The 22,673-nt window shown below is 46.7% G+C and overlaps 1 protein-coding gene across 5 annotated transcripts in view; it reads right to left on the reverse strand.

The window, feature by feature from the left end:
* CLGN (calmegin) overlaps window positions 1–22,673 on the reverse strand; it is a 414,476-nt gene that overhangs the window by 336,594 nt on the left and 55,209 nt on the right. For all 5 annotated transcript variants that reach the window (XM_033939634.1, XM_033939605.1, XM_033939625.1 and 2 more), the window contains one exon: window positions 9,845–9,918. Coding sequence is in view for 4 of the 5 variants with exons in the window: in XM_033939605.1 (XP_033795496.1) it covers window positions 9,845–9,918 (74 nt within the window). In the remaining variant the exon portion in view is untranslated. The remainder of the gene's footprint in view (window positions 1–9,844; window positions 9,919–22,673) is intronic.

The following is a 22,673-nucleotide window of genomic DNA, read 5'->3' on the forward strand; positions in this document are numbered from 1 at the left end:
CTGAACAAACTCCCGTTCCAAAATTGTCTGGATAGTAGCCTGCAATTGTGGATCCAAGTCTTAAACTGGACCAATTGCTGAGGCTAAAGGCTCCAAGGACTAAGAGGAAGGATGCTTTGGCTTGGAGGAATGCTTCTTGGGCAGTTTGAGAAACACCGCTGGAAGCGTCTGCTGAGGTATCTGACCTGAGGGAAGCTTAGGAGAAGACTTGGCAGATTTACTCAAGGTCGAGGACGTTTCAAACGGGGAAGGTCTGATGAGTCGCGCTTGAGGTCATGGAAGCAGGAAGATACCCTGTGGCAGGCTTGACCGAGTCGGAGGTTGAGCTCATAAGAACATAAGCAATGCCTCTGCTGAGTCAGACCAGAGGTCCATCGTGCCCAGCAGTCTGCTCACGCGGCAGCCCAACAGGTCCAGGACCTATGTAGTAATCTTCTATCTATACTCCTCTATCCCCTTTTCCTTCAGAAAATTGTCCAATCCCTTTTTGAACCCCAGTACCATACTCTGTCCTATCACGCCCTCTGGAAGCTCATTCCAGGTGTCCACCACCCGTTGGGTGAAGAAAACCTTCCTAGCATTGGTTTTGAATCTGTCCCCTTTCAGCTTTTCCGAATGCCCTCTCGTTCTTGTAGTTTTTGAAAGTTTGAAGAATCTATCCCTCTCCACTTTCTCCATGCCCTTCATGATCTTGTAAGTCTCTATCATATCCCCTCTAAGTCTCCTCTTCTCCAGGGAAAAGAGCCCCAGTTTCTCCAATCTCTGTGTATGAAAGGTTTTCCATACCTTTTATCAAATGTGTCGCTCTCCTCTGAACCCTCTCGAGTATCGCCATATCCTTCTTAAGGTACGGCGACCAATATTGGATGCAGTACTCCAGATGTGGGCGCACCATTGCCCGATACTACGGCAGGATAACTTCTTTATTCTGGTTGTAATACCCTTCTTGATTATACCTAGCGGCCGCTGCGCACTGTGCCGTCGGCTTCATTGTCTTGTCTACCATTACGCCCAAGTCCCTTTCTTGGGTACTCTCACTCAATAACATCCCTCCCATCGTATAGCTGTACTTCAGGTTTCTGCTTCCTACATGCAATTCTTTGCATTTCTCTACATTGAACTTCATCTGACATCTTGTAGCCCATTCCCCTAGTTTGTTCAGGTCCCTTTGTAATTCTTGGCAGTCCTCTTTAATCCAAGCACCACTAAATAGTTTGGTGTCTGCAAATTTTATTATTTCGCACTTTGTCCCTGTTTCTAGATTATTTATAAATATATTGAAAAGCAGCGGTCTGAGCACCGACCCCTGCGGAATACCACTCGTGACCCTCCTCCTCCAGTCCGAGTAGTGGCCCTTCACTCTCACCCTCTGCTTCCTACCTGCCAACCAATTCCTACAACAGGGGGTCCCTCTTTGATGGAGGTGGAGCTTGGGAATGGGGGGTGATCTGTGGAGTTCTGGTTATTGATGGATATCGGGGGCTTGTTTGTATCGTTGGGGCAACTTATGAGATTTGTAGATCTTTTGTTGTGGTCTTTGTATGCTTGCTTTAAATTCTGCTGTCCCTGATATTCATATTCTGGTTTGTATATTTTCAAAAAAATTTTCAATAAACATTTATTAATTAAAAAAAAAAAAAAAAAAAAAAAAAAGAACCCCCAAAAGGCTGACAATGCCGCAAGCTGAACCCAGAGAGAAGACCAAGCCAGTCCCCTATCCAGGCCATCCTGCAAGAACTCTAAGATGTTAGTCAGGAAGTGTAAAAAGAGACCACTCCACGCGCATCAAACCATTCCTCAAATAGACGCCAACCCTCACATAAACCGAGAGGTGGAAAGCCTCCGGGACCCCAAGAGCATTGAGATCACTTTATCTGAATACCCCTTCTTACCTAGGTGGAGGCAAGTCGTAAGACAAAAGGGACCCGGATCGAACATTGGAATGGGACCCTGAGTTAGGAGGTCGTCCAAGAGAGGCAGAGGAAGAGGATACGCCACCAGATACCTCACCAGATTCGCGTACCATAGTCGAGGCCAATCCGGAGCCACCAGAACCACGAGGCCCGGATGGCAAATTATGCGGAGAAGAACTCTGCCCACTAATGGCCACGGAGGAACACATACAACAGCCCCACTGCTGGCCACGGTTGAACCAGAGCATCCAGGCCCTCGGCCTGACCTTCTCTGCGACAACTGAAGAAGCAGGGGCGTTTTTGGTGTTGATACTTGTGGCCATCAGGTCCATGAGGGGCTGACCCCAAGACTGCACTATCAACTAAAAGGCCATGGGGCTTAGACACCACTCTCCAGGATTTAGCACGTGACAACTTAGGAAGTCTGCCTAAACAGTCTCCACTCCAGCTATGTGGAATGCTAAAATCTCGTGAAGGTGCGACTCCACACAGACCATGAGCAGAGTTGCCTCCTGCGCTACCAAAGTGCTCCTGGTGCTCCCCTGATGATTGGCATAGGCCACCGCTGTGGCATTGTCTGACAGAACCCTGACTTACATGCCAATCAGAAAGGACTGGAAGACTAGCAACGCCAGACAGATGGCTCTGGTCTCCAAAACACTGATCTACCAAGAAGCCTCCTCCATGTACCAGGTGCCCTGAGCCGACTGACCTAGGCACTGAGCCCCCCAACCAAGAAGACTGGCATCCGTGAGCAGCACTGTCCACTGTGGCTGATCCAGACTCGCCCATTGTACAAGATGGGGGGTCTGAAGCCACCAGCGAAGACTGCCCCAAGCTAAGCCCAGAAGCTGAACAGGGTAATCCAGACTGTGCCTCCGAGGCAACCACCTCCGAAGAAGAGCATACTAAAGAGGATGCATGTGGGCCTGCGACCACCTCACTACATCGAGGGAGGCTGCCATCGACCCCCAAGACTTGGAGGAAATCCTGCACCCGAGGACACCGAGACACCATAAGCAGGCGAATTTGAGATTGCAATTTGCTCACCCGAGCCTCCGAAAGGAAGACCTTCCCCAAGGAGGTGTCGAACAGGACCCCAAGATATTCCAGGCACTGAGATGGAGACAACCGGCTCTTTGCAAGGTTGACTACTCATCCCAGCAGAAACTCCACCGAGCTTTGACCCTGGAACGACTTGGCTCCAATCAATCAGTTGTCCAGATAAGGATGAACAAGACTGCCCTCTTTGCGCAACGCCACCATCAACGACCACCATCAACTTGGTGAACGTCCACGGAGCCGTGGACAGACCAAAGGGAAGTGCACAGAACAGATAGTGTTGCCCCAAGATCACAAAGCGCAGGAAGCAATGATGGGAGGCCCGAATAGGAATGTGTAAGTAGGTCTTGGTCAAATCGAGAGAGGTCAAACTCCCCCGGCGGAACCACCAGAATCACAGAATGCAGAGTTTCCATGCGGAAGGAATGCATGTGAAGAGCCCTGTTGACCCCCTTCAAATCCAGGATTGGTTCAAATGTCCCTTCTTTCCTTGGCACCACAAAGTAAATTGAGTACCAACCTGTGTCCCACTCCAGCAGGGGAACTGGAACCACTATGTGAGGATCCAACAATCTCTGAAGGGTCTGGTGAAAGCCCTGCTCCTTCCACGACACCTGTGAGGGAGAAGTGAGAAAATGGTCTGGAAAGGACCAGGCGAACTCCAGAGCATAGCCATCCGGGAATGCTTCCAGAACCCACTGATCGGACGTGATGTCTGCCCACTGTGAATAAAAGTCTCTCATCCGGGTGCCCACCGAAACCAAGATGGGCGCCGGCAAGGAGTCATTGTGCAAGACGGGCGGCAGGGGATCAGGTGGGGGTGCTACCCGCACCCTAGCGGACCCCATGAAAAGACTGCATGCGCTGGAAGAACCTGCCTCTTAAGAGCCCAAGAGACTGAAAAGAAGCAGCCTCTCAACCGGAGTGGAAAAGGCGGAAATCACACCCATGAGCAGCACCACCTCGCGCAAGCAGCCTAGGCCTATCCTCAGGTAAATGAGGCACTTTAGAATCAGTGAGCATCTAAATCAACTTGTCCAAGTCCTTACCAAACAAGAAAGATCATTTAAAAAGGAAACTTTGTCAACTTAGCTTGGGACGCTGAATCCGCCGACCAAGCGTGAACATAAGAATATAAGCAAAGCCTCCGCTGGGTCAGACCTGAGGTCCATCGTGCCCAGCAGTCCACTCACACGGTGACCCAACAGGTCCAGGACCTGTGCAGTAATCCTCTTATCTATACCCCTCTATTCCCTTTTTCAGCAGGAAATTGTCCAATCCTTTCTTGAACCCTATTACGCCCTATTACGCCCTCTGGAAGCGTATTCCAGGTGTCCACCACACGTTGGGTAAAGAAGAACTTTCTAGCATTCGTTTTGAATATGTCCCCTTTCAACATTTCCGAATGCCCTATTGTTCTTTTATTATTCGAAAGTTTGAAGAATCTGTCCCTCTCTACTCTATCTATGCCCTTCATGATCTTGTAAGTTTCTATCATATCCCTCTAAGTCTCCTCTTTGCCAGGGAAAAGAGACCCAGTTTCTCCAATCTCTCAGCGTATGAAAGGTTTTCCAACCCCTTCGCTCTCCTCTGAACCCTCTCGAGTAACGCCTTAAGTACCTTCTTAAGGTACGGCGACCAATATTGGACGCAGTACTCCAGATGCGGACGCACCATCGCCCGATACAATGGGAGGATAACTTCTTTCGGTCTGATAGTAATACCCTTCTTGATTATACCTAGCATTCTATTTGCTCTCTTAGTGGCCGCTGCGCACTATGCCATCGGCTTCATTGTCATGTCCACCATTACCCCCAAGTCCCTTTCTTGGGTACTCTCATTCAATAACCTCCCTCCCATTGTATAGCTGTACCTCGGATTTCTGCTTCTCACATGTAGTACTTTACATTTCTCAATGATGAACTTCATCTGCCATCTCGTCGCCCATTCCCCTAGTTTGTTCAAGTCCCTTTGCAATTGTTCACAGTCCTCTTTAGTCTGAGCTGCACTAAATAGTTTGGCGTCGTCCGCAAATTTTATTATCTCACACTTCATCCCTGTTTCTAGATCATTTATGAATATATTAAATAGCAGCGGCCCGAGCACCGAGCCCTGCGGGACACCATTTGTGACCCTCCTCCTGTCCGAGTAATGGCCCTTTACTCCTACCCTCTGTTTCCTGCCCGCCAACCAGCTTCTGATCCATCTATGTACGTCTCCTTCCACCCCTTGGTTCTTCAGTTTCCGAAGTAGGCATTTATGGGGTACCTTGTCAAAGGCTTTTTGGAAATCTAGATATATGATGTCTATGGGGTCTCCTCTGTCCATCCGTTTGTTGATTCCTTCGAAGAAGTGCAATAAGTTTGTTAGGCACGATCTCCCCTTGCAAAAACCATATTGGCTGGTTATCAGAAGTTCGTTTCTTTCAAGATGTTCACTCCTAAGGCTAGAGAGTTGGCAGAAGCTTGCAAGAAGTCATACATGGCATTTGAGAGATAAGAAGCACCCAATTCAATTTTGGCAACTTCTTGCCTTAGCAAGTCCCAATTCTCAGATTTATCCATCAAGTACATGCTGGGTCCAACGAAAATACACCCAAGCCACCAGCCCGCCACACATAGCCACCTGGACCGACAGAGCTGTCACATCAAAACTCTGTTTAAGGAGAAGTCAATCAAAACCTACCTTTTTGACAAATTCCTCTAACTTCTCCCCCCTCTTACTAGCCTCCTCCTCTAATTCCGACTTACCTCCAGACTCTCCGACTCCTCCAATCCTGTTAGCCACTAAATGACTTAACAAAATGGATCACTCAATCTAACTAATTATCCCTTCTTCATTACTCCCCATACTAAATGCCTCTCTGCTCTGCCTTATCGAACACTGCAGTATGTATCACCGCCGTATGTAACACTGCTGTATGTAATATCGCTGTATGTAACTTACAGCAAATGTAACTTCATTGCAAATGTAACCTAGCTGTAAAAATTAACTTCACTGTAAATGCAGCGTCGCCGAAAATGTAACTTCGCTGTAAATGTACAGTCTCTTCATCTGTTAACCGCATAGAACTTCCATGGTAATGCGGTATACAAGAATAAAGTTATTATTATTATGCTCCTCCGGGTCCTTCAAGGCTGCACTGCCCTCAACAGGCACAGTATGCCGCTTAGAGATGGCCGAGACCACTGCATCCACTACAGACGACTTTGGAGTATCCCTATCCCCTTCCGGAATGGGATACAGTTGGGCCAAGGAACGCACAAAGCGAAAAAAGGTTTCCAGCACCTGCCACTGTGCGAGCATGATGTCCCAAATATCCTGATGCAAAGGAAAAGAGCGGGAAGCAGAGCGAATCCCCTTAATTACGCGGGGCTCTGACACGGGGTCCTCAAAGTGCAAAACCGAGGAGACCTGAAGGATTAACTCAGAGCTCTTTCTGCCAAAAAAATGCCCACCATAGTGGGAGGAAACGCATTTGCGTCCAGTCCAGCAGAAACGCATCTGCTTCCAAACAGTAAGGTAAGTAAAGTCTAGAGCAGAACTGGGGCAACCTGTGATTGTGGGGAGCTGCAATCAATCCACTTGCAGAGTGCCCATTGTGCAAAGATAGACTGGAGAGCTGTCGAGCTGAGTGTCCATTCATGGGGCTGAAGAATTCTGCTGAGGTTGTCTGCCAAAGAATTCTGCTCACCTTGAATGTAGACAGCCCTCAGAAAAAGGTTGCGAGCCTCCACCCAAAGCCAGATCTTTTGACCCTCCTGACAAAGAAGAGAGCCCGGGTCTCCTTGCTTGTTTATGTAGTACATTGCTACTTGATTGTCCGTGCAAAGGAGGAGGACTTGATCGCTCAGATGTTGGAAAGCTTTCAGTGCATAGTACATCACTCTGAGTTCAAGCAAACTGATGTGAAATTTGCACTCTGTGGTAGTCCAATGGCCCTGGGTTTGAAGACCGTTCATGTGCGCCCTCCAGGCATATGGGGAAGCATCGGTCGTGAGTACCAGTTGATGAGGAAGTAGATGGAAAAGGATGCCTATGGAGATGGAGGAATATAACCCTAACAAATGATATTCAACACCCAGAGATTGGAGGTGATGAGCTCCCAACAACTGATGAAATGCTGAAGCTGCCCTCCTATCGGCTGAGGAAGAGTACAGAAGATGGGAACTATGGCTATGCTCAGAAGGAACACGTCAAAAAGGCTATGTAGATTTTTATGGAACAGCCGGTTGTTGACTGGGTTGTTGCTTCTGCCTTCTAGTAGGAGGAGCAGGAGCAGCAGCCTTAGCAGCAAACCTTCACTGGTAAGAAGAAGCAGGCTTGAATGGTCGAGGGGCCTGAGGCTTCTTTTTAGGTTTTACCAATGTGTCCCATCTGGTCTCATGGGCCGAAAGTTTTTGTGTGGCACTGTAGGTAGAGGAACAGAAAAAGTTCATCACCTAGACACAGAGCATTAGCCAGACAATCTTGGTAGTTAACATCTAGATCGGAAACACGCAACCACACAAGACATCGATAGCCACCAACATGGCTGCAGCACAAGAGGTGAGCACAAACATGTCATAGGTGGATCTCGCCATATACTTGCGAAGTTGGAAAACAGTGGAGACAAGATTTTGAAAAGTCTTAGCTTTACATGTATTTCTGGAATGTATTTCTGGAAAGAAGAAATTTGCTTCACCAGATGTTTCAGATAGCAAGAAAAATAAAAATTGTAATTTCCTGCTCAGTTTGTCAACATTGAATTTTGGTAAAGCCATCTACCAAATTTATCCATAGTCTGGCCTTGTTTACCAGGAGGAACAGAAGCATAGACACTGGCCTTTTTCAAAGTGGATTCCACTACCAGAGACTCATGCAGGAATTGAGGCTTGTCAAAGCCTGGAAGAGGCACCACCTTGTATAGAGGAGATTCCAATTTCTTGGGAGCCACTGGTATGGAAAGAGGAATCAATAAATTTTTGAAAAAAAGCCTCATGTAATAAAGCATGAAGACGAAGCTTCAACATGTTTTTAGGAGGAAGGTCATAATCTAAGGTCTCTAAATGTTCTTTGCTATATTTAGAGTCTGCTTACAAGGAGATGTCCAAATCCTTGTTCATCTGGCAGAGAAACTTGGAGGAGAGTTTCTCAGAAAGAGAAGATGCTCTAGTTGGACAATTTCCTGCTGGAAAAGGGGATAGAAGAGTATAGATAGAGGATTACTGCACAGGTCCTGGACCTGTTGGGCTGCCATGTGAGCGGGCTGCTGGGCACAATGGACCTCAGGTCTGACCCAGCGGAGGCATTGCTTATGTTCTTATGGTGGTTCCAGCTCAGAATCTCCCAATAAATCAGAATCTCTTATTGAGGGAGATCTATGTTGAGAACAGTGCCGTCGGATTGGTGTCGAGGTCTCAGTATGTTTTGATTTATGTGAGACCTTACCTGATTGTGCTGAAGTGACATCTGGAGAAGTTTGAGTTGAGGAAGAATGGTGCCGCACCAGTGGAGCATCGGAGACAGGTGTAGTCGGCACCGTGAGCCACTCAGACTGAACCTGCACCGGGAGAGTCGGCGTCGACAATGGTACAAGCTGGGTCAGTACCAACAATTGAAAATGCTCCCCCAATTCTTCTCTAAGCAAGTTGTCTATCTTTTGCTTGAGAGACAGCACTGGTACTGTTGGCTTCTTCGCCAGTTCCACTGGCACCGCAACACAGTCCGGAGATGAGGAGGCACTCACCGAGATCGGAACCATGCACTTACGGGAGTTTTGAGGTCAGCATGACTTGGCTCAATGCCCGTTTGACCTGCATCCCTGAGGGACTTAGCCGGCTTACCCAATGAGATGGTACACTGAGGCACCGGTGTCAGCGCTGGAGGATCTGCTGACGCCAAAGACTTGGGTGTCGACAGTGTTCACTGATGAAAAGGGCTCACCTTCCATGGTGGCACCGAAAAGTTGTTTCTGCTGTAGAAGACAATTCTTCAAAGTCCTCTTCTGTAAAGAAGAGCAGCGCGTGCAAGTCTTGGGATATTGCTTGGGCCCCAAACACTGGAGACACCAGCGGTGGGGGGCCGTGACAGAGATAGCCCAAGCACAGCGATCGCACTTCTTAAAACCCATTGGTGGGTGGACATGGATGGGAAGACTGCCTCCGCTAAATTGAACATGATGATTGAGGCGGACCAAGAGGCCCCGCCGGACACAGACCCGCAAACAGAGAAAAGATTTTTTTTTAAAGTTCTTTTTTTTACAAAACAGTAAAATAAAAGACTGACTAAAAAAGTAAAAAATCCGTAAGAGCGGGAAAGCAGCGAAAGAGAAAAAAAATTAAACGATAGTTGAACACGACTTCTTAGCTCTGCGGAAACTAAGAAACTGAGGGACCGCACACCTATGTCAGGCGGGAAGGCACTCGTGCATGCACAGTGCGGGCTATCACAAACTTTCTAAAGACTTAAAGAGGCGATGCACTTTTGAAGTGGTCCATACCAGGGCTCTGTCAGTAATGTCACCCATATGCGAGAATATGCTGCCTGCTTGTCCTGGGATAACAGGTGCTATCTGGGGACAGCAGGCAAATATTCTCACATGTGGGTGATGTCATCCATAGAGTCCGGTATGGACAATGTTAAAAATGAACTGCCACTAAGTTTTAAGAGACTGTGACTGCCTACACTGCACGGGAGTAAGCTTCAATGGCTACTCCAGTAGTTGGAACCTAAGGACAGTAACAAGTGGACTTCTAAGGTTTGTGGCCCAGAAGAAACAAATTTAAAATTTTAAGACAATTCAATCATAAAATTTTAATGTATTGTTACAGAGCATACTGAATGGAAAGTTCATGTCTTTATCTGCTGTCATTTACTATGTTCCTTACCCATCCAATGATCCATCATCAAAAGTTTCTTCAAGGTATACTTCCCCAATAGGCACTGGGGTCTTATAGTCAACCTAAAGACGTTTACAAAAAAAACAAAAAAAAAACAAACACACAACACTTAAGCAATAAAGACAGGTACTACATAGTTTTCACAACATCCTGTTTACATTTTCAATATTTTTAATGTTTGTATTAATTTGCATTTCCAAGTCGCATACACTTCTCCCTCTGTATTCGCGGTTTCAGCATTCACGGTTTCGATTATTCACGGTTTTTAGCTCGCTGGTTCCTCCCCCCAATTATGTCAGCTTACATAGAGAAAATCGCCGATTCCAAGCGTTTACAGAGAAAATTGCTGATTCCCAGCACTTTCTTCACCGTGTTTTGCCTCTCCTTCAGGTACAGGCCAGGTCTCCCACCATGTTCTTTGCGGTTTCACCATATTCACAATGGTTTTTAATAGAAAACAGCAAACAACATATGGAAAAGTTATTTGCGGTTTTCTGTATTTGCAGTTCTGTTAATCCCCTATCACAGCGAATACTGAGGGAGACGTGTATATTTAAAATATCCATATTTATTTTCTACCAAATTAAGGTGGTTTACTAACAGCAAATAAGCAATTATGACTCCACTTTCACTCATGGCCTAAAAGTAACTTGTAAGGACTAACTCTGAAGGCAGTTCCGCAATGAGTCACAGAGATAGTTCATGTAACATCATTAAGAGACTCTGATGATACATTGAGAACTTTCTTAGAAATCATCAGAGCAACTTTCTAAAATATGAATGTGTAGTCATCTGTAGGCTGAACACTGTTCCAAGGCTCCTCAAATGATTTAAAAATAGGCATTCTGGTGATTTTTCTAGTGGAAAAAAAAGGAAAGGAAAGCACAGTTACTTACCGTAACAGTTGTTATCCAGGGACAGCAGGCAGATATTCCCACACATGGGTGACGTCACCGACGGAGCCCCGCAGCAGACAGCCTCGAAAGTAGACTTGCTTGAAGATCTCGAACTTTCGAGCACTGCACCGCGCCTGAGCGCGTGCCTTCCCGCCCGAACTAGGGGGCGCATCTCCTGAGAGGATCCTCAGTTCAGATACCTAGCCAAGAAGCCAACCAGGGGAGGTGGGAGGGTTGTGGGAATATCTGCCTGCTGTCCCTGGATAACAACTGTTACGGTAAGTAACTGTGCTTTATCCCAGGACAAGCAGGCAGCATATTCCCACACATGGGTGACCTCCAAGCTAAAAAGAAAGGGATGGAGGAAGTTGGCATATTACGAAAAAAGATTTTGCAAAACAGATTGGCCAAAATGGCCATCCCTCCTGGATAAGGTATCCAGACAATAATGAGAGGTGAAAGTATGAACCGAGGACCAAGTGGCAGCCTTGCAGATTTCCTCAATAGGAGTTGATCGGAGGAAAGCTACAGACGCCGCCATAGCTCTAACTTTGTGGCCCGTCACTCGACCTTGCAAGGAAAGACCAGCCTGAGCATAGCAGAATGAAATGCAAGCAGCCATCCAGTTGGATATTGTGCGTTTTGATATAGGACGTCCCAACCTGTTCGGATCAAAAGATATGAAAAGTTGAGGAGATGTTCTGTGAAGTTGAGTGCGTTGGAGGTAGAAAGCCAAAGCACGTTTACAGTCCAATGTATGAAGAGCCGCCTCTCCTGGATGAGAATGAGGCTTTGGAAAAAATACAGGTAGAACAATAGACTGATTGATATGAAATTCTGAAACAACTTTAGGTAAGAATTTAGGATGAGTACGTAGAACAACCTTGTCATGGTGAAAAACTGTGAAAGGTGGATCAGCCACTAGCGCTTGTAACTCACTGACACGTCGAGCAGAAGTGAGGGCGATCAGGAAAACAGTTTTCCAAGTGAGATACTTGAGATGAGCTTTGTCAAGTGGTTCAAAAGGAGATTTCATAAGTTGAGCTAAAACAACATTGAGATCCCAAACCACAGGAGGTGATTTAATAGGAGGATGGAGATTGAAAAGTCCTTTCATAAAACGAGAAATCATAGGATGTGCAGAAAGGGATTTTCCATCCAAAGGCTGATGAAAAGCAGCTATAGCACTAAGGTGGACTCGGATAGATGTAGTCTGAAGTCCAGATTGTGATAAATGAAGTAAATAGTCCAGAATTGATGTCAAGGAAGCAGATCTGGGAAGTAAATTACGTGTAGAACACCAAGCAGAGAATCTTGTCCACTTTTGACCATAACATTGTCTAGTTGATGGTTTTCTGGAAGCAAGTAAAATATCTTGAACAGACGGAGAAAATTGAGAAAAGTCTGTTATATAGAAAGGTACCAAGCTGTCAAATGTAGAGACTGTAGATTGGGATGAAGCAAAGATCCTTGATTCTGCGTGAGTAGAGAAGGAAATATTGGAAGAAGTAGAGGCTCCCTGGTGCTGAGTTGAAGTAGAAGGGAGAACCAAGGTTGCCTGGGCCCACCGAGGAGCTATCAGAATCATGGTGGCCCGGTCTGATTTCAACTTGACTAGAGTCTTGAGAATCAGAGGAAACGGAGAAAAGCATAAAGGAATTGATTCCTCCAGTCCAGTAGAAACGCATCCGCTTCGAGACGCTGAGGAGTATAGATGCGGGAGCAAAATTTGAGCAGTTTGAAGTTGAGAGGTGACGCAAACAGATCTATCTGTGGAGTCCCCCAACGAGCAAAAATTTGGCGAAGAGTAGGAGAATTGATTGTCCATTCGTGAGGTTGTAGAAGACGACTCAATTTGTCCGCCAAACAATTTTGTTGACCCTGAATATAAACCGCTCTGAGGAAGATGTTGTGAAGAATCGCCCAATGCCACAATTTCAGAGCTTCTTGACAGAGGGAGTGAGATCCCGTCCCTCCCTGTTTGTTGACATAATACATGGCTACTTGGTTGTCGGTACGTACTAGAATCACCATGTCGTGAAGTAGATGCTGAAAAGCTTTGAGAGCATAGAATATCGCTCTGAGTTCCAACAGATTTATAGGACACCGCCGGTCCGCTTGGGTCCAGAGCCCTTGAGTGCACAGACCGTCCACATGAGCTCCCCATGCATACATTGACGAGTCGGTTGTGAGGACCTTCTGATGAGGAAGAGGATAAAACAGTAAACCTCTTGAAAGATTCAAAGAGAGCATCCACCAGCGGAGAGACTTCTTTAATGAAGGCGTGATGGGAAATTAGTCGAGTTGGTGGATCCAGTGATTGTTGCCATTGAGATGCCAGTGTCCATTGAGGAATTGCGAAGGTGAAGTCTGGCAAAAGGATCCACATGAACTGTAGAAGCCATGTGAACCGAGCAGAACCATCATTTTCCTTGCTGGAACAGAGGAAAGTTGGCAGAATTGTTTGAGACAGTTGAAGGAGTGCATCCTGACGTGGTTGTGGAAGATATGCTCTCAGATTGATAGTGTCCAGAGTAGCTCCTATGAACTGGAGGGACTGAGAAGGAGTCAGCTGAGATTTGGGAAAATTGATTTGAATCCCAAACTTTGCAGAAAAAGAATAGTCTGTTGGGTCGCTGCAATAACCTCTGAAAAAGAGGGAGCCTTGATGAGCCAGTCGTCTAGGTATGGAAAATACTTGAAGACCCTGGTTGCGAAGAGCTGCAGCTACAACCACTAGGCATTTGGTGAAAACTCTGGGGGAAGAAGCCAGTCCGAAGGGGAGAACTCTGTACTGAAGATGAAGATTTCCTACCTGGAATCTGAGATACTTGCGAAAGGCCTGGATGAATAGGGATATGAGTATAGGCCTCTTTGAGATCGAGAGAGCACATCCAATCCCTTGATCCATCAAGGAATATAGAGTTGGCAGAGTGAGCATTCGAAATTTCTCTTTGACTAGATATTTGTTGAGAGCTCTGAGATCCAAATCAGTCGCAAATCCCCCGTCTTTTTGGGAACTAGAAAATAACGGGAATAAAATCCCAAGTTCCTTTGTGGAAGAGGAACTTCCTCCACTGCTCGCAGGAGAAGAAGAGCTCGAGCTTCTTGAAGAAGGAGGGGGAAAATGCGACTGATTTGAAAGACACTCTCTTGGATGGCGATCTGGAGGTACCTGAAGGAGTCCGAAGAGAGTATCCCTCTCGTATGATGGTAAGTACCCAGAGGTCTGAAGTAATGAGCTCCCATTGGTGATAAAAGTGGACAGGCGACCCCCTATGGGGAGGGGAGAATTTGGAAACAGAGAAATTTGAATGCTCAGGTCGAGATTGTCAAAAAGACTGAGCAGGCTTGGTGGCAGCAGGAGTCTGAGATTTTTGTTGCCTTTGTTGTGGAGGAGGCCGACGAGCAGGAGGTCTAGAAAAAGCAGGAGTTGTTTTCTGTGGATAGCGACGTGGAGTTTGTTTGAAACCTCTAGTTGGTACAGGTTTAGGTTTTGGACGAATGAGGGAAGCAAAAGAGCGCTCATGTTCTGAAAGACGCTTTGTTAGCCGCCTCAATAGAGTCATCAAATAATTCATTTCCTTGACAAGGAAGATTAGCCAATCTATCCTGAAGGTTAGGATCCATGTCCACTATCCGTAACCATGCTAACCTACGCATGGCTACAGCAAATGCCGACACTCTAGACGAGAGTTCAAAGGCATCATAGGAAGCTTGTAGCATGAAGAGTCTCAACTGAGAAAGAGTCTTAAGAATATTTTTAAATTCTGATAGGCGATTGGTAGAGATGTCCGGGTAAAATGAAGATAAAATCTTTAAAAAATGGTTGAAGTAGGACGTAAATATGTAATTATAATTAAGAACTCTATTTGCCATCATAGAGTTCTGGTATAAACGACGTCCAAAACTTATCCATGGTACGGCCTTCCCTACCAGGAGGAACCGAAGCATAGATTGTGGAGGGATGTGCTTTCTTCAATGATGATTCTACAACCAGAGATTGATGAGAAAGTTGAGACTTTTCATATCCTTTACAGGGGACCGTTCTATAACGAGATTCTAATTTGGATGGGATAGCAGTGATAGAATAAGGGGTTTCCATATTGCGAGTGAAGGTCTGCTGCAGAACAGGAGTCATAGGTAATCTGAGTGATCTCTTTTGGTGGATGGGGAAGCTCCATATCCGCTAAGTATTCAGGAGTATATTTTGAGTCTGAATGAAGGTCTATCTTGAGAGCTTGGCCCATTGTCAAAGATAAATTTGGCAAAAGAAATTGATTTTGGATCAGATGTTTCCTCAGGAGAACCACTGCGAGATTTATGTTGAACTGAGTAGGATGGAGAAGCCTCTCTAGAATATGGTGAAAGGTCTGATTCCAGACGCAGAGTGACCGAAGAAGCTGCACTGTGAGTTGGAGTAAGAGAATGCTTTCTTTTCAAACTCCTGGAAGGAGAAGTACCAGGTGTACGTGTTACAGAATGAGTCGAGGTATGTGGAGGGACTGTCTCGACGGACTGGCTTCGACGGTGTTCTGGATCGAGAAGGGCTTCGAGTCGAGGCTCGATGATGTCGAGATCCATGCTTCGACTTCGAAGAACGAGGTAAAAGAAGCCTCGGTATCCAATGTCGAAGACTCCCTCCGAAGCTTAGAAGTAACAGGTCTTGAATGCTTCGATCGATGCTTCGGAGGAGGTGAGCCCGGAGAAGACTGATGATGAAATGTTCTTCGGTGTCCGGGATCGGCCTCGGGGAGACTGGAAGCTCTGGTTGAGTGACAGGCTGATCAGTCCGAGGCAAGGTCGAGGACGGGACCAATTGAGCCACTAAGGATGGAAATCTGAGTGGTGAGTATAGATTTCAACATGTCCTCTAGCATCGGCACCGAGACAGAAGATTTCTGACCTCGTAGGTGCAGCAGTACGCTCCGAAGAGGGCGACCTCGAAGGTGAGTATTCCCTTATCTTGGAGGTACGCTTCGAAGGTGGACGTGCCGAGGACTCTGGTGGCTTCTTGGATACGGCACCTGAAAGGGAACTCGGAGGACTTACCCCCGTAGAAGACTTCGTGGATGGCGTCGTCTTCGAGGCAACCGAAGCAGAATAGGTCGAGGCCTTCGAGACCGAAACTCCAGCCGGAGTCTGGGTCGTAGGCCTTCGAGACCACAGGTGTCAAGGTTGTCGGAGTCGGAAGCCTTCGAGACCGGAGCAGCCGCTACGGTCGAGGGCCGATCCGAAGATTGCTCCATGCCGAAAAGTTGAAAAAATTGAGCACAACGTCGCCGAAAGGCCCGTTGAGTAAGGGTGAAGCAGCGATGACAATCTTCTGGGGAATGAGAAGAACCCAGGCACTGTAAACAACGGCAGTGGGGATCGGTAACAGAAATCACCCGATTACACTGTCGACAACGTTTAAACCCGGTAAGAGGCCGGGACATGGAAAAAATAAAGTCCGTGTCGAACGAAGGAGCCTAGGCCTAGGCCCAAAGCTCGACGGCCGAACAAAAAAAGAAAAACAATATATTTTTTTTTTATATATATATTTTTATCAAAAGAAAAGAAAGGAAATAAAAAAACAAGCACAGCGACCGTACTTTAATAAAGAAACAGCCGCGGTGATGAGAAGGCAATGCTGCAGAGAAAGAAAACGTGTCTTCTTGTCTCCGCGGAAATAAACGAACTGAGGATCCTCTCAGGAGATGCGCCCCCTAGTTCGGGCGGGAAGGCACGCGCGCAGGCGCGGTGCAGTGCTCGAAAGTTCGAGATCTTCAAGCAAGTCTGCTTTCGAGGCTGTCCGCTGCGGGGCTCCGTCGGTGACGTCACCCATGTGTGGGAATATGCTGCCTGCTTGTCCTGGGATAATGTAGGAATACTTAAGATAACTAGATCAGGGAAGACAAGGCCATAGCAGAGAGATTACTTGAATTATTTGCTTCAATCTTCATTGAGAAAGATGTGAGGGAGATAACAGTGCCAGAAATGGTATTCAATGCTGACGAGCTAGAGAAACAATCATATCTCTGAAACAATGGAAGATGTAATGGGGCAATTTGACAAATTGAACAGTAGCAAATCACTTGGACCCGATATACATCCTACAGGATGTAGTAAGAGTGATTAACATAGCTGCTTTACAAAAGGTTAGGACAAGTTCCTAGAAGGAAAGTCCATAGTCTGTTATTGCAACAAACATGGGGGAAGCCACTGCTTGACCTGGATCGGTAGTATGGCATATTGCTACTATTTGGGTTTTTCCCCAGATACTTATGACCTGCATTGGCCACCGGGAAGACAGTATACTGGGCTAGATGGATCACTGATCTGACTCAGTAAAGTTGTTCTTATGTTATAATTGAAAAATGAAATTGCAAAACTACTGTTACTCATTTGCATAGAGAGCATTTGAGGAAAGTTTTTGTTTAATTCCCACCCATCCTCTCCAGCTCCCACACATCCCTGGCCTGATCTCTGATTTATAGGTCCTGGGACCAATTAAAAGGCTAAAAAAAAGTAGCTAATCTTTATTAGCTAATAATTAACTCTTAAGAAAAGAAATCCTGGGGAGGGAAGTGACGTCATGCCACGGAATGGCTAACTGACTTGTGAGCTCCGTAGGAGCCATGGAGACTATTAGAAAACGCAGCATTCCTAGCTACAGTACCTTGTTATAAACCAACACACTACTTGGAGCACAGGATGGCCACTCGAAAGTGCCGAGACAAATTCCGATTCCCTGCTGAACAAGAGGAGAAAACGTTGGGAGAAAGCAGCGGGTTAGTCACGCGGAAAAAAAAATGGCATCCGTACCCTCTGATTCGGAAGATGAGGAGACTCCGACTACTGTTCTTGAGGGGGAGGAAGTTACGCTGCAATTGCTACAATCCTGGTTTCGAGCATTGAAAGACGAAATGGTTGGAGTTAAGTAGGATGTGCTCTCCGACGTAGTGGAGATTGGGGGCTATGTCAGCTACAGAGGCGCAAGTAACGGATCTCTCCCAGGAGCTGGTGGATGTGTGGGCGGACTGTGATCACTCAGCGGCAGCGATATCTGAGCTACAAAGTCAGGTGGAAGACCTGGAAAACAGATCGCACCGCTATAATTTACGATTTAAGGGATTGCCAGAGTTGGAGGAATATAAAAACTGCATGGAAGTTGTCCGTAACATCTGTATGGATTTATTGACTGAGGTAGAGGGTGCTGCTCCGGCACCTGTTAATACTGTGCGAGCACATCGTAGCATGGGCCCAACGAGAGTGCGGGCCCTAAGGATATCATTGCCTGCTTTGGAGATTTTGCTGTGAAGGAAAAGGTGTTACAACTGGCGCAACGCAAGCAGGACTTTCGTTGGAATAATGTGGGTATTGGAATTTATCAGGATTTGGCCTGGGCAACTCTGCAGAAGTGTCGGTTTCCAGGAGATGACCGCTTATTGAGAGTGAAAGGGCATCGGTACCGCTGGCTGTTCCCATTTGGGGTGTGGATTACAGTGAATGGCAAATCTAAAAAAGTGCAGGAGGTGGATGAGGCATGGACTGCAGTAATATACCTGAGCCGCCCCTGGTTCCTCATCGCAGCCCTGGGAGACGCGGCTTCTGGACTTTGGATAAACGGTGACCCATTCTAGCAGGGAGCCGGCGATAAGCAATCACTTGACTGTGCTAGGACCTGGTTTTTCATTTTTCTTTTCAATGCGCTTTGTTTTGCTCTATGCTGCCTGTGAGGGGAGGCCATGAGGGATTGGGTTCCATGTTTGTTGCTCTGTACCTACCCCTCTTGGTACTTTTTGTTATGGTGGCCGGGCTACTGGGTGTTATGGTAGCCGTTGATTACAAGGGTTGTGTGTGTGTGTTGCTTGCTTGGGGTGTTGATTTTGCAGAGTTTTTGTATGTGTGCTGTTTGAGTGACAGGGGTGATGGGTTGCTGCTTTTGTTGGGGGATTGGGCTGTATTCTGGGAGCCATTTCACTTCTTTGCTGTGACTGACCGTGGGGTTGGCCAGTTGCACATTTCTGTTAGGGGGAATGGAGGAGAAGGGGGGAGTGGTGGGATCTACGAGGGGGGGGGGAGGATGTATTGCTAGGCTCCTGGAATGTCAATGGGTTCAATAATCCTGGAAAGAGGAGCATTGTTCTCAGAGAGAGTTGCGCAAGCTGCATTGAGACTTGTTTACTTCAGGAGATGAGCGGCTTCTTCGCTCACCTATGTTTGAATAGGTGTGGGCTCACAAGGCGGTTGGTTCTCATAAGATGGGTGGGTTGGCCATTTTGGTACGTAAAGGGGTGGGGTTCCAGGTAGATCAGGTCTACAAGGATGCAGGGGGTTGTTGTCTGGCAATCAGGGGACATATTCAGGGTACAGTCATCACTATTGTTAATCTCCATGGCTCCAATGTGTCCCAGGCGGCCTTCTAGTCTCAATTGACAGATGCCTTAATTAAATTTTCTAGGGGGGTGGTGTTTTTGTAGGTGGGGAATTCAACGTATGCCCAGAGCTCTCTTTGGATCATTCTAGGGGTGGCAGAAAGGCTTTAGGCCATCATAGCAAGGCACTCCAGCAGTTGATGCAGGACTTAGGATTGGTTGACTGCTGGAGATTGCTTCATGGTTCTCAACAGAATTAAACTCATTTTTCCCATGCTACTCAAACTTACACTAGAATAGATGGAGTGTGGGCTCATAGAAATATTTGGGGTTCCATCTGCCAAGCTGAAATTGAGTCCATTCAGATATCAGATCAAATTCCTGTTTGGATTAGGTGTAAGGGACTCCAAGTGGTATAGGGTAGAGATTCTGGCACTTAAATGAATCCTTTATTGGGTTACCCCAAAATTTTGTGGGATGTGCAGGAGACTATCTCGGCCTTATTTACAGGATAATGACAATGGGATGGTGGGGGATAATGTGTTGTGGGATGCATTAAAAGGCTATGCTCCGGGGTGTTTTTGTCAAATGGGGTGCGCGAAAAGCAGTTACTTACCGTAACAGGTGTTATCCAGGGACAGCAGGCAGCTATTCTCACGTATGGGTGACGTCATCCGACGGAGCCCCCAATGCGGACGGCCTAACAAGCAGACTTGCTTGAAGAAACTAGAAGTTTTGAGTCGCCCGCACCGCGCATGCGCGAGTGCCTTCCTGCCCAGTGCACAGGGCGCGTCTCTCAGTTCAGATAGCTAGCAGAAAAGCCACCAGGGGAGGTAGGTGGGTTGTGAGAATAGCTGCCTGCTGTCCCTGGATAACACCTGTTACGGTAAGTAACTGTGCTTTATCCCAGGACAAGCAGGCAGGTATTCTCACGTATGGGTTGACCTCCAAGCTAACCAGAATGGGAATGGTGAGAGTATTGGCAATTTAGGAGAATAAATTTTGTAATACTGTTTGGCCCAAACTGTCCATCCCGACTGGAGAAAGTATCCAGACAATAGTGAGACGTGAAGGTATGAACCGAGGACCAACTAGCAGCCTTGCAAATTTCCTCAATAGGTGTCGATCTGAGGAAAGCTACAGAAGCTGCCATTGCTCTGATTTTATGGGCTGTGACTTTACTGTGAAGAGGTAATCCAGTCTGGGCATAGCAGAAAGAGATAAAAAGCCGCCATCCAGTTGGAGATGGTGCGTTTAGAAATTGGATGTCCAACTTATTTGGATCGAAAGAGACAAAAAGTTGAGGAGCAGTTCTGTGTGGTTTGGTGCGTTCCAAGTAGAAAACCTAAGCAAGTTTACAATCCAGAGTATGAAGAGCTGATTCTCCAGGGTGAGAATGAGGCTTTGGAAAACACTGGAAGTACGATAGATTGGTTGAGATGAAATTCTGAGACCACTTTATGTAGGAATTTAGGATAAGTACGAAGAACCACCTTGTCATGATGAAACACAGTGAAGGGTGGATCAGTAACTAAAGCTTGTAGCTCACTGACTCGTCGAGCAGAAGTGAGGACAATGAGAAACACCACTTTTCAAGTGAGATACTTCAGATGAGCCTTATCAATTGGTTCAAATGGAGGCTTCATGAGTTGAGAAAGGACACATTGAGGTCCCAAACACAGGAAGCCGTTTGAGGAGGTTTGACATTGAAAAGACCTTTCATGAATCTGGAAACCACTGGATGAGCAAATAGGGGTTTCCCCTTCAATAAGACGACGAAAAGTCGCAAATTTGCACTGAGATGGACTAGTATGGATGTAGAACTTGAGGCCAGAATTGGATAAGTGCAAAAGATAATCTAAAACAGAAGATAAGGAGGAATGTTGAGGCTCCTTATGATGAGAAAAATACCAGGTAGAAAATCTAGTCCTTTGTGGTGATAGCATTGTCGAGTGGTAAGCTTTCGAGAAGCTTCTGAAACGTCTCTTACAGATCGAGGGGAAAAACTGAAGAGGAGTTATGTTGAGAGGTACCAGCTGCTCAGGTGTAGATGACCTGCGGTTGGGATTGAAGCAGAGATCCTTGACTCTGTGTAAGCAGAGAAGGAAAAAACTGGTAGAAGGTATAGGCTCCCTGCTGCTGAGTTGAAGTAGAAGGGAGTACCATGGTTGTCTCGGCCACCGAGGAGTGATTAGAATCATGGTGGCATGATCGTTCTTCAATTTGACTAGAGTCTTGAGAATGAGAGGGAATGGAGGAAATGCGTAGAGAAACAGATTTCGTCCATTCCAGAAGAAAAGCATCTGCCTCAAGGCGGTGAGAAGAATATATCCTGGTGCAGAAACTGAGGCAGTTTGAAGTTGTGGGGAGCTGCAAGAGGCCTATCTGAGGCGTTCCCGACTGTGAGAAAATGTGATGAAGAGACGAGGAATGGAGAGTCCATTCGTGAGGTTGCAGGATACGGCTCAAGTTGTCCGCCAAGCAATTCTGAGCCCTTGAATGTAGACAGCTTTGAGGAAGGTTGTTGTGACGGATAGCCCAGTCCCAACCTCCAGAGCTTCTTGACAGAGGGAGGCAGATCCCATCCTTCCCTGTTTGTTGACATAATACATGGCAACCTGGTTGTCTGTCCGAATGAGGACTACTGTATCATTAAGGAGATGTTGAAAAGCATGAAGAGCTTGAGGATCGCTGAGTTCCAACTGATTGATATGACACTGACGATCCGTACTGGTCCATAGGCCTTGAGTACGGGAGACCATCGAGATGAGCGCCCAAGCGTTAGGTGGAAGAGTCTGTCGTAAGTACCTTCTGATGAGGGGGCGTTTGAAAAAGCAAGCCTCTAGAAGATTGGAAGAGAAGCATCCACCAACAGAAGGACTTCAAGGTAAGGAGTGACTGTAATTGTGTTGAGAAAGAGGATCGCAAGCTTGCATCCACTGGGAGGCCAGGCTCCATTGAGGAATTCTGAGGTAAAGTCTGACAAAGGAGTCACGTGTTCTGTGAGATGCCATGTGACCCAGAAGCACCATCATGTGTCTCGCTGAGATGGAAGAGCAGGAAGACACAGTGTGACAGAGTTGAAGAAGAGCTTCCAGGCGTTGTTGTGGAAGAAATGCTCTGAGTTGGACAGTGACCAGAACAGCTCCAATGAATTGTAGATTCTGAGAGGGTTGAAGGTGAGATTTGGGAAAGTTGATTTCGAATCCCAAACTTTGTAGGAAACAGGTAGTCTGTTGGGTAGCTACAATAACCCCTTGAGATGTGGAATCTTTGATGAGCCAGTCGTCTAGGTAGGGAAAAACCTGGAGGACCATGGTTCCTTAGAGCTGTGGCTACCACTACCAGGCACTTGGTGAACACCCTGGGAGACGAGGCCAGGCCAAAGGGTAGAACTCTGTATTGAAAATGCAGATTCCCACCCGAAATCTGAGATATTGATGGGAGGTCGGATTGATGGGAATATGCGTGTAGGCCTCCTTTAGATACAGAGAGCATAACTAGTTGTTCTGTTCGAGGAGGGGATAAAGGGATTGCCAGGGACAACATTCAAATGCTTTT

The sequence above is a fragment of the Geotrypetes seraphini genome, chromosome 1 (genome assembly GCF_902459505.1).
Source record: "Geotrypetes seraphini chromosome 1, aGeoSer1.1, whole genome shotgun sequence".
NCBI classification, from domain to species: domain Eukaryota; kingdom Metazoa; phylum Chordata; class Amphibia; order Gymnophiona; family Dermophiidae; genus Geotrypetes; species Geotrypetes seraphini.